General features: G+C 43.1%; 1 protein-coding gene across 3 annotated transcripts in view; it reads right to left on the bottom strand.

Moving 5' to 3' along the window:
• Positions 1 to 17,154, bottom strand: part of SMOC2 (SPARC related modular calcium binding 2) — a 160,621-nt gene that overhangs the window by 41,392 nt on the left and 102,075 nt on the right. For all 3 annotated transcript variants that reach the window (XM_025422792.3, XM_025422790.3, XM_025422791.3), the window contains exon 8: positions 3,786 to 3,972. In XM_025422792.3, coding sequence (XP_025278577.1) covers positions 3,786 to 3,972 — 187 coding nt within the window. The remainder of the gene's footprint in view (positions 1 to 3,785; positions 3,973 to 17,154) is intronic.

Genomic DNA, 17,154 nt, shown 5'->3' with positions numbered 1-17,154 from the left:
GAAAAAACCTGAACCATCTCTCCAAATATAAAGCAAAACTATAAAGTATCTCCCTGGAAGAACTGCTTATCTCAGAAAATTATAAGAAAGTAGGAATAATGCAACAGAGGGTATTTAAACAGAGAACCAGTGTAGGTGTGGGCTGGTGAAGCTGGCCAGCAGCTTATCAGATATCCCTGAATGTTTCTAATTTTGACTGATTTCCCAATATCCATGCCTCCCAAAAGATCAATTTAAACCAATTCCATTTATCTTGCCAGTACTGGGTTTAGCCATGGTCATATGATCCAGTTCTGCCCAATAATCCACATATTGAATTTGCTAGGGGACTTGTAGGGAAGGTCATTTGGCTTCCGAAGACAGAGAGAGATGGGCTGTGTATTCTCTGAGCACTGTGGTGTCTGGATGAGATGCCTGGATCTCTGCAGCCATCCTGCGACCATGAGAAGAGTCTGCCCAAGGGCAAAGACAGCTGTGTCCCTGATGACATCACCAAACCACAGTATCAACTGAAATGAGCTTTCTTGTTCTCTGTAATTCTTACCCAAGGTAACATAGTCCCTTGTTTATGTGTACTTCTCAGATTTGCCACTATCAGAAGTGAAAAAGTTCCTAATCGATACACCCTACCTTTGAGCCAAAACAACGGTCTTCTGGCTCAGGGACCTCCCCTGTGTGGGGCAGCGCTCACTGCCTCTGTCTGGGCTGTGCTCCGACAGACGTCCATCAGCTTGCCCCCACCTGCATCCCCACCCGAGCATCTTCAGGACTCGACTCCAATGTCAGCTTTCTGCAGAATGCAAGTTGGGCCTCCCCAGCACTCCTTCTCCCTATTCTGGTTTGTTTTCCTCCACAGCACTTGTCGTTCACCAGCATAATTACTTACATTTGGCACATCTACTGATGTGCTTTGCCCATAGTCTGTTTCCTTCCATTGGAACATAAGCTCCAGGGAAGCATGGATTTTTGTCCATTTTGTTGCCTGTACATCTCCAACCCCCAGAACAGTGTGCACAACAGTGAGGGGACAGAGGTGGGGGCAGCCCTGTCCCAGGCCTGATTCCAAGAGATGGGAACCACAATGGCCCTTCCTCCATGAGCAGTAGGCCTGGCCTGAGCATGATAGTGTGGCTAATTCAAGGGAGGGAGGCCGCCTGAGGGTCTGTGGGGAAGGCTGTCCTTGCTGTCAGAAGGAAGCACCAGCTATGCTGAATGATGCTTCTAGAAACACTGTCAGGGATGAGTTACAGAGCCAGCCGGTAGGTCAGAGATGGCAGACCAGGGAGAAGCAAAACATGGCTTATTAAAGTATGTCCTCGAACTGCTGAGATAATCTGAACCTCCCTTTGCCTTTGAGGTGTGCAAGTTTTAAGTTTTGAGGCTGGCAGGATGTGAGGACTTCCCTTTTACTGCATTGGGAAGTGGTGCCACTTGCTCCTTCCTTGACATTCCCCAAGCAGGAAAGAAGCCCCTGAGGCATGAGACCTGCTCTGTTGGTCAACACTCTTTCCTCAATCCCTAGAATAATAAGGGATTGTCATCATTGGAAGGATGGATGGACAGACGGACAGACGGACAGATGGATGGATGGATGGATGGATGGATGGATGGATGGAAGGAAGGGCAGATGGAAGGATGAACGTATGAATAGATGAAAGGATGCATGGGTGGAAGGATAGATGGATGGATGGAAGGATGGATGATGGATGGACAGATGGATGAATGGATGGACAGATGGACAGATGGATGGATAGATATAAGGACAGATGGATGGATGCATGCATGCATGCATGGATTGATGAATGGAAGGATGGATGGAAAGAAGGACAGACAGATGGACATAAGGATGGATGGATGAATGGATGGATAGACAGATGGCTGGGTGGATGGACAGATGAACAGATGGACAGAAGGGTGAATGGATGGACAGAAGGATGGATCGATCGATGGACAGACAGAGATGGAAGGATGGACGGATGAATGAATGGAAGGATGGACGGACAGATGGACAGATGGATGGATGAATAGATGGGACAAAATGCAGCAGTAGTCTAAGGGGTCTTCCTAACTGGGTTTAATCTAATACTGTTTCTTGAAATTCAAAGCTCTAAGAGTGAGTTATTCTCTCCTGTAGGCAGATTTCAGGAAGATGAGAACGTGATGCTCTTCTTCCTGGGGCTTGTGAAGACCGTGTAAAGTCTGGGCAGAAAGAAATCAGGACAGATGGGAAGGAAGAGGGGTTACTATGTTTCTTGTCTGGTTGTAATAAAAATGTATACAGGTTCTTTAGGGATAACATCATAAACATTGATCTCCTCATTTAAGGGCCAGTTTGAGGAGTTCTGGTTTTGACAGCATGGGGGTTTTTGTCAGCTAGTTTGAAGAAAGCATCTGCCAGCAACACCTGGAGGAGCAGCCGAGGGGCCAGCAGGGCAGGAACCAAGCTCCCTTCTGGGGAACAAATGCTCAACCTAAATACATAGTAAGCAAGGCAGGGTTTTAAAGGTAGAAATACTGCTTCCTAAGAAAGATTTCTTAGAAAACAATACTCCCTATACATACGTGCACAGGAACCTAAACACATTTCTCAAACCAAAATCTTAAAAAGATTTATGTTCTCTTCAAGCCGTGCAGAGCACCCTTGTGTGAAATGATCTCCATTAGCACCCCTGCAGATGCCGAGACTCCGTCTCTGGCCTGATTCCCTTGTCTGGACTCTACTCTGCACCGTGCACAGCACAGAAGGCAGACCGACCCTCCACGGGGGCACGCCAGCCACCAAGGACCAGCTGTAATCCCACTGTGTCATTCCAATCTCAAAGCAGGGACCCTGAGGAGACTGGTTTTATTGAATGAGCCAGATGGGGGACCAGGTGTGGGTGGACTTCATGTTGACAAGACATTTATTCGCTGGTTACCTGGACTTCGCTGCCTGGAACCTACTGTTTAGAGGAGTGTTTCCTCCTCTAAAAGTCTCATGATCACCCTTGAAAAATTGGGGGAAATAATTTAGGAAGTGTCAAAATGCTCATGCATAGATGCTAGAGATGAAACCAGGGGTTAAATTTGATAACTTTTAAGAGATAATATTTTTGTACATTTGCAAATCATTTTTATATCAATCTATGAAAATTCAAGGATCAATTCATATAACAAAGTACTGCAAAGACATCTTCATGCACGTTTTATAAATTCCATGAGTGGTTCAGGTGTGATTATGTAACTGTGTGCTTTGCCCAAACTTACACAAAATAGGAGTGGATACATTTTTTGTATCTCAGACCTTGCACAGCGATTGTTGCTCTTGCCTCTAGCACACCATTTTTATTTTTACGCTGTAGAAAGCCAATTTTGGCGATTGGTTCTTTCAGCTTGTGAAATGCTTGGCTCCCTTTGCTGAAACCAGAAGCATAAGGAGGCTGCAGTTGATATGGGCACCTTCTGAGCGCCCACCATGCGGGGTTCAGAGCCAGTGGTCACGTGCCAGCCTGTATGAATCATGACAGGAGCAAACACTGCCTAAAGACATCAGCCTGCACCTCTCCTACAGGCACTCACACAGGCAGCTCCTGGTGGCCATCAGAGAGACAGTTTCCTCCAGCTTCCAACGGCCAGAACCTGCAGGGTGTAGGCATCCCGGCACGGGGACGTGAGCGTGTGGCCAGCACTGTCCAGCAGCACAGTGAGGTCTGAGGGCTGAGCCTCCACGTTAGTGGTACCCCCAGGGGTCCAGCCTTCCCCATCCCCTGCCCTGCACCTCCCTTGGCCCACAGGAGCAGCCTTACCTGGTGGACGTGCCAGGGATGGGACGTCCAGTGTCCACCAGGACGCACCAGCAGTAGCCAGTGGAGGGGTGGCACTGCACCGGTTTGTAGAGGCCTCCATGGGCACACTCGGGGATCACCACGTTATCATTCTTGGGCTGCCTGGCCTCTTCCAGGGCTGACTGCTGCTCCTGGTCACACGAGGACACTAGAGGGAGGAAATATGGGAGGTGTGAGCATGCAGCACATAGGCAGTCACACGCAGAGGCTCTGAGGGTGTGACCAGAAAGCAGTGGGACATGTGGAAGGGAGGGCAGAGCGATAGGGAGAACGTCAGGGCTCGGTGGGCCCGAGCTACCCATGCGGTCACTCCTGTTAAACGCAGTCGGGACAACCACATCGGCCTCATCGGAGTTTCAGTCTCAGTGTGAGCACCGAAGCCATTGGTAAGCACCCTCAAGCATTCTTTGGCAATCAGTGCGAGACCTGGAATCATTTTCCACTTCTTTCAGTTTTGTCACCAACTTTTATTTAAGATGATGCTGAAGCGCGGGGAGTGACAGCCTATGTGCCTGGCTTGTTTCTGAGCACAGCGGGACCCCATCTCAGCAGATAGTGAGCCCAGGCCCCTGGGGCCGAAACAGCCACAAGGTGTGTATGTTGCCCCCAGTGACAGAGGAGAGGATGCCGTGAACTCTCGAAATGACAGTGGAGACACGTGGTGTTAACAGTGAGAGAGACACAATCTAACAGCATTAGCATCTAACACTTGTGTCACACAACAGCTGCTATTTAGAGCTTTCTACCTGCTAGAACTGCCCTCATTCATTTCATGGGTTTTCTCATTTAACCACTTGGTAGATAAGAAGACAGAGGAACACACTAGTTATGTGGGGAAGACCCCGCAGTTGGGAGGGGCTGACCCAGAACTCAGAAGCACACGGTCTGTTGCTCCACCAGCCTGCACCCCTGCCTCTGGGCAGATGGAAGTCTCACACCATCTGTGCAACAGTGATTTAAATAAGCCATCTGGAAAATGCTATGGAGGGTCCTCAAAAAGTTAAATATAGAGCTACCCTACAACCCAGGAATTGCACTTCTAGGTATTAACCCGAAGAACATGAAATCACTAATTCAAGGAGACTTGCACCCCGACGTTTACAGCAGCACTGTCTATAATAGCAAACTATGGAGACAGCCTAAGTGTCCATCGACGGATGAATGGATAAAGAAGATGTGGTCCATATATACAGTCGAATATTATTCAGCCATAAAAAAGAATGAAATCTTTTTGCTCCATTTGCAATGATGTGGATGGAAGTAGAGGGTATTATGCTAAATGAAATCAGTCAGAAAAAGACAAATATATGATCAAAGTCACGTGTGGAGTTTAAGAAACAAAACAAATGAGGAAAGGGAAAGACAAAAAGAGAGAGAGGCAAACCAAGAAACAGACTCTCAGCTACAGAGAACACACTGCTGGTCACCAGAGCAGAGTGGGAGGGGGTGGGGGAAACAGGTGATGGGGATGAAGGAGAGCACCTGTCGTGATGAGCAGTGGGTGATGTAGGAAGCGTTGAGTCACTATATTGTACACCTGGCACTGATACAACACCATATGTTAACCAACTGGAATTTAAATTAATATCTGGAGAAAAAAAAAGACAGGTCTGAAAGTAAGCCCGTCTCATGGCGTAATCACACTCCAGCATCACAACAAAGTGAGTCTTGTCTACTCAGTGGTCCTCAGATGACAATGAATTTGAGTTAAATAGAGTAAAACATGGAAAACACTTTATCCTTCACTACAAAGTCACACATAATTTAAAATATACTCTAGAAATACTCAGCACAAATATTCCTCTTCTGGATCCTCCAGCCTAAATATACTTCAATGAACATTAACACTGACAAGTTAAATCTCCGTCCTCACGCATTTTAAAGAGGAGCCACAGAGACTGGAGCCTTTGTTCACGGTCACACCCTGAGCTGTCGTGCGGCATCTAGAAAGGACATTCTTTTGCTTTCACATTTCTCCTTAGAAAGCAAAAGAAAAAAAAATGCACCGAGCAAATATATTTGATATAAAAATCTCTATAGTACTTTTCTGCTTATAAAGTGATTTTCCATATTACAACATACAGGGATTTTATGACTGTAAATGTGACATCAAACAGGTGGAAACCACCGAGAAGCTGGGAAGAGCGTGCTCCCACGCCAGAATGCTGGAGGCAGAGCCGCACTGCTGCGGAGGACCCACACCTGCCTCACTCCCGCCACAAGGACAAAAGTTAGACATGCAAAGTGTGACACACAGACCATACAGGCCGTGTTTCATAAATGTTAGCTATTATTTCCACTATTTTCCCAATGCTAAAAGAATGCCTGGCATATAACAGACACTCATAAATTTCTTTTTAGATTAAACCACGGTTATGATATGAACAGAAAACTATCTAGATTCTAGCTTCTCTGGCCACTCCATCTACTGCATGAGGGTAACATCTATGGGATTTTGTGATTGGTCTCTTACTGACATTACCAGGTGCTATTAAATGTTTTTAAAACCACATGCAGGGACGCCTGAGTGGCTCAGTGGGTCCAGGAGTTCCAAGATTGAGTCCCACATCGGGCTCCCTGCACAGAGCCTGCTTCTCCCTCTGCCTATGTCTCTGCCTCTCTCTGTGTCTCTCATGAATAAATAAATAAAATCTTAAAAAAAAAAAACAGCTGCCACGTGATTGCATTAGAATACTGTTAAAAAAATAAATAAAACCACATGCATCTCTGTAGATGTACTATAGAAATGCAGAAATGTACCTTTTTAGATCCTTCTCCATTTTCCTACTAGAAAAGTGCTTTCCCTACATGGCCTCCGAGGCTGAACACAGCTTCCTGAAACAGCAGATGAGAGAGGTAGAAGCTTAAGTAATCACCCTATCTGTCCAGATCATCACAGTAGGTGCCAAAATCATTTTCCTGGATAAGAGAGAGATAGAAGAAATTGGCCCTTGTGTGTACAGCACACCTCCCTCTCCTAGCAGGAGTGCTCTGGTCACGGTGCAGAAACACTGGTGTAGGGAGCCATGCCAATGGCCAGTGGCCAGTGCACAGCCCGGTACAGGACAGCCGCTGCGCCCTGAGGCCAGGCTGCAGAGTCCTGAACTGGGTCTGGCCGTGCCCACTTGGGGGCTGTCTGCGTGGCATGTGAATGTTCAGGAGGCTGGTGTATGGTCTCTGGGGCTGTCCAGACCACAAGAACCCACTCCGGGAAGCTGGGGAGCAGCTGCCTGAGTTGCCCTCCACTCTGCGAGGCCTCCAAGTATTTCCAATAAATTCCCTGTGGCTTTACTTACCCAGAATTAGATTTTTTTTTTTTTTGTCTGTAAGTTAAGAATTTTAAACAACAAAGTTCGGATCCTGGAACAGTCCGACATTAGGGCTGGCATTTGGTTTTGATTTCAGAAGTAACACTCTAATGATCCGTGCGTCCAACACACTCTGGTTGAAGAGCATCTCTGTGTCAGGCACTGATCCAGGTGCTGGCAAGACAGCCCATGCAGGCAGCCTCTAAATATTTAATTCATCTCTAATACACAAAAACAATTAACGGCTACTGCATTTCTTATAACACCACCACCTGATTCTTTTAAAATTTTTAATTTGTTCCTTTTAAGTCCTGTCTTATTCCATATACTCTAGATTTTGCTCAGCAAATACACAGACACATAAATAAAATCCAACTATGCATCACATGGTTTACGTAGAGAAGCTTTCACTCTGACTCCAACTTGGAAATTGTCAAGAAGAAAATGACAGTGATTTGATTTCTTGCTGTGTTGTCCAGTAGGTCAGCGGAGATCATGAGAAGTCACCAAGGAAAACGGAGGTGAACCACATCTTTCAGAAACCTGCAGAGTAGTGAGCCCATGACCAGATGGACTTACATGCTCGGGGGAATCAGCCAATGCTGAGGACTGCTTTTCCAGCAGGCACCCCTGGAAAATGCACTGCTCAGTGAAACATCCATTTGGTTCCTTTTTGGAAATTTTATTAGTGAACAGAATTTATGGTGTGATTATCTGGGCACAAAATACTTTTCATGCTCCATCCAAGGACATACTGTATCTATAGAAATGGTTCTGGGAAATTCTTGAAATGTGCCTTTTGAGTATTTTATTTCATATTTTCCGATTCATTATAAGCAAAATAAGGTTGATTCAATCAACAATATCTTAAAATTTGCCAGGAATGTTATAAAATATAGAAGATATTATAGCTGAGTTAGAAGAAATTTTGTGCTTGTTTGTATAAACATCTTGGTTGGCTAGAAATATTAACTGAAACAATTTTATTTGGTAAATCTGGTTCCACGTGGGGAATTCAACCTTAGGGAAATGCAGCTCTATTTCCTGTTAGCGAGGGCCATCATGGAGGAAGAAGATCTTTAGACAAACTACGGGCAGCCTTCGGGAACAGAGGCTAAACAGAAGCATGATTTCCACATTGGAAAGAGCCACCCCCCCAACCAAGATAACCCCAGCCCCAGGGAGCCTGACCACTGGTTCCACATCAGCTCATGCTGGGGCCACAAGAAGATGGCATAGTCACTCTTGTTCCATAAGGGACATTAAGCACTTGCAAGTAGAGGTAAATAGTGAGCAAAGCAACATAAGTCATATTTCAGCACAATTCTAGAAGCTTTCAATCACTGAGACACACAGAAAGGAACACAGGTCCAAAAAAGACAGGTCTTGAAGAAGGTTCAGAAACATGTCAATGAAGTCACACAAAGCATTAGAAAAGACACGGGGCAAAGGAGCTCTTCTGGAAGGAACAGAGCAATGAGGATGGAAACAAGGAAACTCAAAGGAGAGCCTGGTCTGAGGAATGGGGTGACCAGCTGAATGCCCTAAATGACATGGAGGTGGCAATGCTCATAACCAGCTGGATCCATCAGGTCACAGAGGCCACCAAAGCAGGAGTTTTAAAATAAGGACATTATCAGGAGTTAGACTGAATCCATTCCAAATAATGGCCATCAACGTAGAAAAATAAATTTTGGGATTCTGGAAAATAATTCAGCAAGAAAATAAAATAACACATATAAAACTCAAAGTATAATATCCAATTTAATACATTAGATGCAAATATTTCAGTTTTATTTCCTATTCAGAACAGCTTTAACACTATAATTTTCACTTACGCTAAATGTTGAGGAGTTAATGTATGAAGGAGGACAGATTGAAAAAAGAAAAAAATGAATAGAAGGAGCTCTAATGTGAAATCACCGAAGGGGCCAAGGAAGGTATAATGCACCAGAAGTCACTGAATTTATCCAAGAGAAACTGCCCAAAGAACTCCTCATTTGGGAAATATGCCATGGGAAAAAGAAAAGTTGAGATGTTATTTAGAATTGATGATTGGGTTGAATAGACTTTTTTTTCTTAATTAAAGAGGTGGGAAAAGAGCCTTAGTGATAAATGAGGGTCCTGTTCCTGCAGAATTAGAAAGTGAGTGGAAGCCTCCAGTGCAGTTGTGAAGGATGGGGACAGGATCGGACAGTAGATCTGAGTCCGTGTGGCATCACCAGGGAAAAGGTCAGGTTCTGCATTTGGAGTCAGGCTCCCAGCTTTTCTGGGTCCCTCTATCTCTCCTCTGACCAGCTTCAATAAAAACTGAATCCAATGTCCTCATTTCTGCCCATCCTGCCCACCTCCCAGGATGACTGTGACTGAACAGAGTCATACATATGGAGTGATAGGTTCTATAGGAACCTAAAGTAATACTACTATCGAGTGCCAGGTTTGCATTACCCACAAGAGATAGAGAAAAAAGATAAGAAAGACCACAACTTGTAGCCCAGAAGAAAATTTAGATCCATTCAATCCCACACACATAGATTTTTTTTAAGATCACATATTCAAGCATCAGAATGGGGAAATACTAGATATTTCTATAACTGGTGGATTTATCAACACCCACATTCACATTACATTATCCTACTCATTACCTGGTGCACCAAGCAATGATGCACAAAGAAGCCTCAAGTCACTGATAGGAGTAGAAACAGATGATATTTCTGCTACATGTTCTGTACTTTCTGTGAATGGTCGTAGAGGCACCTACTCAGCTCTCAACATTATACACACAATTAATTATGCTGCCTAATCCCAACATTCTCTACAGAAGAGCAGCCTGCCATTCAGTTTATCAAATCCATTCTCATCCAGGCCACTGGCTTTCAGCAATCTAGATGGTTCTGCTCTTGCCATGGCCTCACTGGTCACTTGCTGATACTCTGAGCCCATGTGATAATGTGTTAACTCTTCCACACAATTGCAATGATTGCATTGCATTTTCCTCCCTAGCTCACTCCTCTATAATTGGATATTTCCGAGCAGCTGCATTTGTGCCCTCTCTGGCTCTACAAACTTGCCAGTGTGTGTGGCTCAGATATGTGATATCCTGGGCCACATACTCCATTCTGAGAAGACTCCTGGGAAGTAATTAGCAATTTGGAGATAGCCTCAATATTTTTCCATTAAAATATTAAGCTAGAAATATGTACAATCCCAATTTGTTTCCACAAATTTTAATCTCTATGATCATAACAACTCTGTACGTTTAGAAAACTTTATCTATAAATCCAGTTGGATACAAAAATTGGTTAATTTTAAAAATTATTTTATTTCCCAAACTAGCCGTAGATTTTGATGACTTATATAACATGTCTGACAACATGTTCAAATAATCTGACATCCAGAAGAAAGTTAGATTATAACAAATAGCTGCAGGACATTGATGAATGAACTTAAAGGAAAAAATAAAACCTCCTAATTGATTATCTCATTAGCTGTATACCATTTGATTTTAGTATGATGATGGCCAAAGCATTTTGAAATCACATCCGTTCTAAGAAAACAGCAAAAAAAGAGACCTTTGGGTTTGGCCACATTTCAAGAATATACAGGCTGCATATGTAAGTTCTTTTGGCTAGTTCACATTCAGTTTCACAATAATATTTATGGTTTCATTGTTCACTCTCCAACAGAATCCTGAGAAGCTCCTTAAAGAACTGAAATACTTGAAACTATGTCTTTGCCCATCCCCATGTCCACCACCACAGACACAGAATTCTGGCAAAGGAGCTCATCATGAGGTTCTAGTTACTTCTTCTTGACTCTGTTTGACTTCTTTTTGACTCCTTTTATCCATTCTTAGTTATCTGTACACTTTGTAAGGACTCTACTCCTGGTCCCAAATCCTCCACAAAAAGGTTGCTATAGTCTGTGCTGTAGGGGAGAGTGTCACCCAGCTAGCTGTTGGCTGGTTGGTTGGTTGTTGTTTTTTATTAAGGGACCCTGTGTCCTTTTATTCATATAATAATCTCCTCTTGGAGCATTTTGTTTTCCCAGTCATACCTTGTTATTAAAGAACTGAATAAAATTGCTATTTGATAGTAGCCAATATTTTTAGAGTCCTTCAGAAACTTTGCAGATATTGAAAGGGTGCCTATCCATTACCTTAATAGTTCTTGCTCACCGTATTCACATTAGCTCTTACCTATTTTATACAGATTCTATTTTCTACTTACTCTCATCTAATTTATTTCTATAAGTGAGCAATTAAGCAAATTTAATACTCAAACTCAGCATTGTTACTTAAGTCTCTGGTAATCCTTCCAAAATTATGGCAGGCTGCATGATGTGAAATGGAGAAGATTATACAAGAAAAGGAGAAACACAGAGTCAAGACTCAGTTTAGTCTGGCCTTGCCTACCTCTTTAGGGAGGTCATGTAAATTGTAGGAATAATTTGCCAAGTGGTATCACACCAGTGCTACTCCTCATAAGATGGTAGAGGAGCTAATGGAATAATATATTAGTGTATTTAGAAAGAAGGATAAGGGGCCCTACAAAATTGAAGGGACTATCTGGAATACTAGAAATTATACTCAGTAACTCTTTAAAATATTTAAATAACATTACACCCTAAGTGCAAATATTTTTAGTTATAAAAAATACTATTCCTTTTTAGGCAAAAAAGAATTTAGGTGTTCACTTTTATTAATGAACCACTTCATCCAGTCTGAAACCCTGCGCCTTTTGATGGGGTCATTAAGCCCGTTCACATTCAGAGTTACTATTGAGAGATATGAGTTTAGTGTCATCATGATATCTATTCAGTCTTTGTTTTTGTGGACTGTTCCACTGAACTTCTTCTTAAAGGGGAATTTTAAGAGGCCCCCTTAAAATTTCTTGCAGAGCTGGTTTGGAGGTCACATATTCTTTTAGTTGCTGCCTGTCTTGGAAGCTCTTTATCTCTCCTTCCATTTTGAATGAGAGCCTTGCTGGATAAAGTATTCTTGGTTGCATGTTCTTTTCATTTAGGACCCTGAATATATCCTGCCAGCCCTTTCTGGCCTGCCAGGTCTCTGTGGAGAGGTCTGCTGTTACCCTAATACTCCTCCCCATAAAAGTCAGGGATTTCTTGTCTCTTGCTGCTTTAAGGATCTTCTCCTTATCTTTGGAATTTGCAAGCTTCACAATTAAATGTCGAGGTGTTGAACGGTTTTTATTGATTTTAGGGGGGGATCTCTCTATTTCCTGGATCTGAATGCCTGTTTCCCTTCCCAGATTAGGAAAGTTTTCAGCTAGAATTTGTTCAAATACATATTCTGGCCCTCTGTCCCTTTCGGCGCCCTCGGGAACCCCAATTAAACGTAGGTTTTTCTTCCTCAGGCTGTCGTTTATTTCCCTTAATCTATCTTCATGGTCTTTTAATTGTTTGTCTCTTTTTTCCTCAGTTTCCCTCTTTGCTGTCAACTTGTCTTCTAGGTCACTCACTCGTTCTTCCACCTCGTTAACCCTCGTCGTTAGGACTTCTAGTTTGGATTGCATCTCATTCAATTGGTTTTTAATTTCTGCCTGATTAGCTCTAAATTCTGCAGTCATGAAGTCTCTTGAGTCCTTTATACTTTTTTCTAGAGCCACCAGTAGCTGTATAATAGTGCTTCTGAATTGGCTTTCTGACATTGAATTGTAATCCAGATTTTGTAACTCTGTGGGAGAGAGGACTGTTTCTGATTCTTTCTTTTGAGGTGAGGTTTTCCTTCTAGTCATTTTGCTCAGTGCAGAGTGGCCAAAAGCAAGTTGTATTGGGAAAAAGAGAAAAAGAGAGGAGAGAAAGAAGGAAAGAAAAGAGAAAGAGAAAAAAAAAGGGAAGAAAAAGAAAAAAAAACGAAAAAAAAAGAAAAAAAAAAAAAAGAAGAAAAAGAGAAAGAAAAAGAAAGGAGAAAAAAAGGGGGTGGGGGAAGGAAACAAATCAAAAAGCAAAACAAAACAAAAACAAAAACAAAAACAAAAACAAAAACAAACAAACAAAAAAAAGAACCACCGGGGAGTATCTTCTGATTCTGTGTTCTTTAAGTCCCTTGGCTTCTCCTGGAAGTTGTCAGTCTAGCTGGTGTTCTGGGGGAGGGGCCTGTTGTGCTGATTTTCAGGTGTTAGCAGTTGGGGGAGCTGCTGTGCCCCTGCCTGGTGCAGGGCTCGGTGGGGGTTGTTTACCCCGTGAGGCCGCAGGAGGAACAGCCCCAGTGGCGGGGCAGCTCTGGAAACCTGGAGTCAGCTCCGGCAGGAACTCCGTCTGCAGGGCCTGGAGGCTCCGGGGCGGGGCCGCTGATCTGCTCAGCTGGGGCAGGAGCGTCCTTGCTGTCCTGGGCCCTCCCGGCCTCTGCCTGTCCCGGGGGAGGCTGGATCCTGGGCTGTGTCCCGGCGCCCTGTGCTCCGGAGCCTGCGCTGGTGGATTCGCGCTCCCGGGCCGCGCAACCCCCTCCGCGGAGCTGCCGCCCGAGCCCCTCCGAGCTGCTCCTGGAACCGCGCAGCCCCCACCGCACGGAGCCTCTTCTTCTGCCCGAGCCCCTCCGAGCTGCTCCCAGGGCCCCGCAGCCCCCTCCGCGGAGCCGCCGCCCGAGCCCCTTCAGCTGCTCCGGGTCCCGCCGGGTCCCGCCGTGCGCGCTGCAGCCCTTAGGGAGCTCGGCGCACTCTCCTCGGCGCGCAGTTGCTGTTACTGTCCCAGGGAGCCCGAGGGCATCCCCGCCCTCCTGGGTCCTGCTCCAACTCCCCGCGAGCCCCTTTCCGCCCGGGAAGGTCGGTGCAGCTCCTGCTCCTCCGGGACGGGGCTCTGCTGTCCTGGGGACACTCGCCCCGGCCTCAGCCCGGCTCCTCGCGGGGCCCCTCCCCCTTGGAGGCCTTTGTTCCTTTATTTCTTTTTCCCCGTCTTCCTACCTTGATAGATGCGCGAACTCTTCTCACTGTAGCATTCCAGCTGGTCTCTCTTTGAATCTCAGGCCGAATTCATAGATTTTCAGGATAATTTGAAGGTTTTCTAGGTAGTTTGGTGGAGACAGGTGATTTGGAGACCCTACTCCTCCGCCATCTTGCTCCTCCCCCCCCATCTTGCTCCTCCCCCCCACTTCATCAATTAAATGGCAAAACTTTCAGAAAACTGATATTAGAGGAAAACCTTCTATATCTGCAAAGATGCATATATTTTAAAAATCCAGAGCTAACATCAGATTGAATGATAAAAGACTGAACGCTTTCACTCTAAGACTGAAAATAGTCTGACTGCTTCTATTTGTCATTACACTGGGTATCCTAGGCAAGATATTAAAGGTAAGAAATAGAAACACATAAAGATTGGAAAGAAAAATGTAAAACTTTCTTTATCACATGTGATAGAATTATGCACATAAGATGAATTTAAAATATGTATAATGAGGGATGCCTGGGTGGCTCAGTGATTGAGCATCTGCCTTTGGCTCAGGGTGTGATCCTGGAGTCCTGGGATCAAGTCCCACATCAGGCTTCCTGCATGGAGCTTGTTTCTCCCCCTGCCTATGTCTCTGCCTCTCTCTCTCTCTCTCTCTCTCTCTCTCTCATGAATAAATAAAACCTTTAAAAAATATGTATAATGAGAAAAAAACCACTGGAATTAATCAATAAGTGAACATAGCAAAGTCTTAATATATAATGTCAATATACAAAAATCACCTGTAACTCCATATAGTGGCAATGAATAACTAGAAGATAAAATTTTTAAATGGAAAAAAATTTTAAATGGTATTCCCAATAACATTTAAACATGAAATAAATTTATGAAAAGATGTGCAAGACTGAAAAAGCATTGTTGAGGAAAGTGAAAGGAAGCCAACACATGTGGAGAGAGATATACCATGTTCATGAATCAGAAGACTCAGTAATGTTATAATGTTCATTCTTCAATTGTTCTGTGGTTCCAATTCCTATGAAAGTCCTAGGAAGCTCTTTTGTGGAAATTGGCATTTTTATTCTAAAATATATGTGGAAAAATCAAAAGACCTGAAATAGCCAAAGCACTCTTTCAAAAGAACAAACTTGGAGGACTAATATTATTATTTTTGAAAAGTCATTATAAAGCTGCCTACCCAGACAGTACATGATTGGAATAAGGATAGCTAAATAGATAATGGAAAAGATAAAGACTTCATAATTAGATCCCAAAATATACACTAAATTTATCTTTAGCAAGGCACCAAAGCAATTAAATAAAGAAAAGTCTTTTCAACAAATGATTCTAAAGCAACAGGCTATTTACATGCCTATTAAAAAAAAGCCTAAGTCACAACACACACATCATTTTTTTTGAGATGATTTAGAGATCTAAACATAAAAGCAAAAAGAATTATAAAGCATCTAAAGAAAATAGTGAGACTGTCTCTATGATATCGGGTTAGACAGGATTTTTAGGGCAGATATAGAAAGCACTAAGCACAAAAGAAAATTGTGGTAAATTAGACTCCATTAAAACTTAAAACTTATAGTCACCAAAAGATACCATTAAAAAAGTTAAAGGGCAAGCTATAGACTGAGAAAATGTCTCTAATGCATACATCTGACAAAGATTCATGTTGTATCAATGACTCCTACAAATCCATAAAAAAGACAAATAATTCCATTTAAATTGGGCAAATATTCAAACAAATACTTCAGAGTTAGAGATATATGACTAAACAATAAGCAGTGGGAAATTCTGCTCAGCATCACTAGTCATCAGGAAAATGTAAATTAAAACCACAGTGGCATAACACTGCATGCCCCTAGAGTGGCCCAAATTAAAAACACCAGACCAAATGCTGGGACTCTCACATGAGTGTAAAATGACAGGAATACTTTGGAAATCTACTCTTAGGTATTTATCTAACAGTAGTTAATAACACATCCATAAAATAGCATAAGAACATATATTGTAGCTTTATTTATAATAGCCCCAACCTGGGAACAACTGAAGTATGCATTAAGTGGAAAATGCACAATTTGTGTCATACGCATATAACATACAATTATACATATAAATGGATAATGCATATAACCAACAAAGATGAATCTCAAAACTATCATAATGAGCAAAAAAGACAGAAACAAGGGGGTAAAAGTGCATTATGCTATTTATACGAAACCTTAACCCAGGTTAAAGTAACATAGAATAATGGAATTCAAAACAGGAGTTGCCTCTAGGAAGGTGCTGACCCAGAAGGGCCTGAGGGAGCTTGCCCAGGTGATGGAGACCATCTTGGTCTTGATGGAGTGGAAGTTACATGGGCATTCCCACTTGTCAAAGCTCATCGTACAGAACACATCCCACTGGTCAGCACATCTTGTTAAATATAAATTTCTGCAATAAACAAATTTATACCAAATGAGTCTTTAAATGTTTTTAAAATAAGAGTAAAATATGAATTTAAGATATAAGAAAATATTGATCACAATTAAATTGGCAATACATTCTTATTTATTTTTTTGATCTGTCTTATGATGGAGACTGCCTCAAATCAGTGATGTACAAAACACCTGTGAAAGCCCATGGTCCATCCCCAGGAAGTGGTGATTATGAACATTTAGCCTTTTCCTTCTTTTTTCCAGTAGCACCTGGTGTCCCATTATCTACACATGCTACAAACAAAGAACTCTTACCACAAAATGTGGCATAAAGAACAGGAAATGGGAATCTACAGGCTGAGTGTGACTCTAGACCTGTAGTGTTAGCTTTGTCCTCAATAACTCTTAGGCTTCCAAGCACTGACTTAATTAGTTAAAGAGAGTTTCCATTAAAAGTGTAAATAAGACCAGCAGAAACTCTGTTTGGTCCAATGTCCAAAGGACCCTGATTAACATCAGTGTGAATCTGCTCTGTAAGAGCTTCCAAGTTAGAAGCAGTTTTTCTGCCTGGTCGGATGTGTCATATAAACAACCCCTGCATCCACCCCTCCTCCTCCTCACTTTCCTGGTACAGTCCTCAGCGTCCTGCTTAAATGTCCTCTGCTGGCCTGAAATTTCATTATTATTGGC

The sequence above is a fragment of the Canis lupus genome, chromosome 1 (assembly GCF_003254725.2).
Source record: "Canis lupus dingo isolate Sandy chromosome 1, ASM325472v2, whole genome shotgun sequence".
Taxonomy (NCBI): domain Eukaryota; kingdom Metazoa; phylum Chordata; class Mammalia; order Carnivora; family Canidae; genus Canis; species Canis lupus.
Note: the sequence above shows the minus strand (reverse complement) of the source record. Positions and strands in the feature narration are given on the sequence as shown.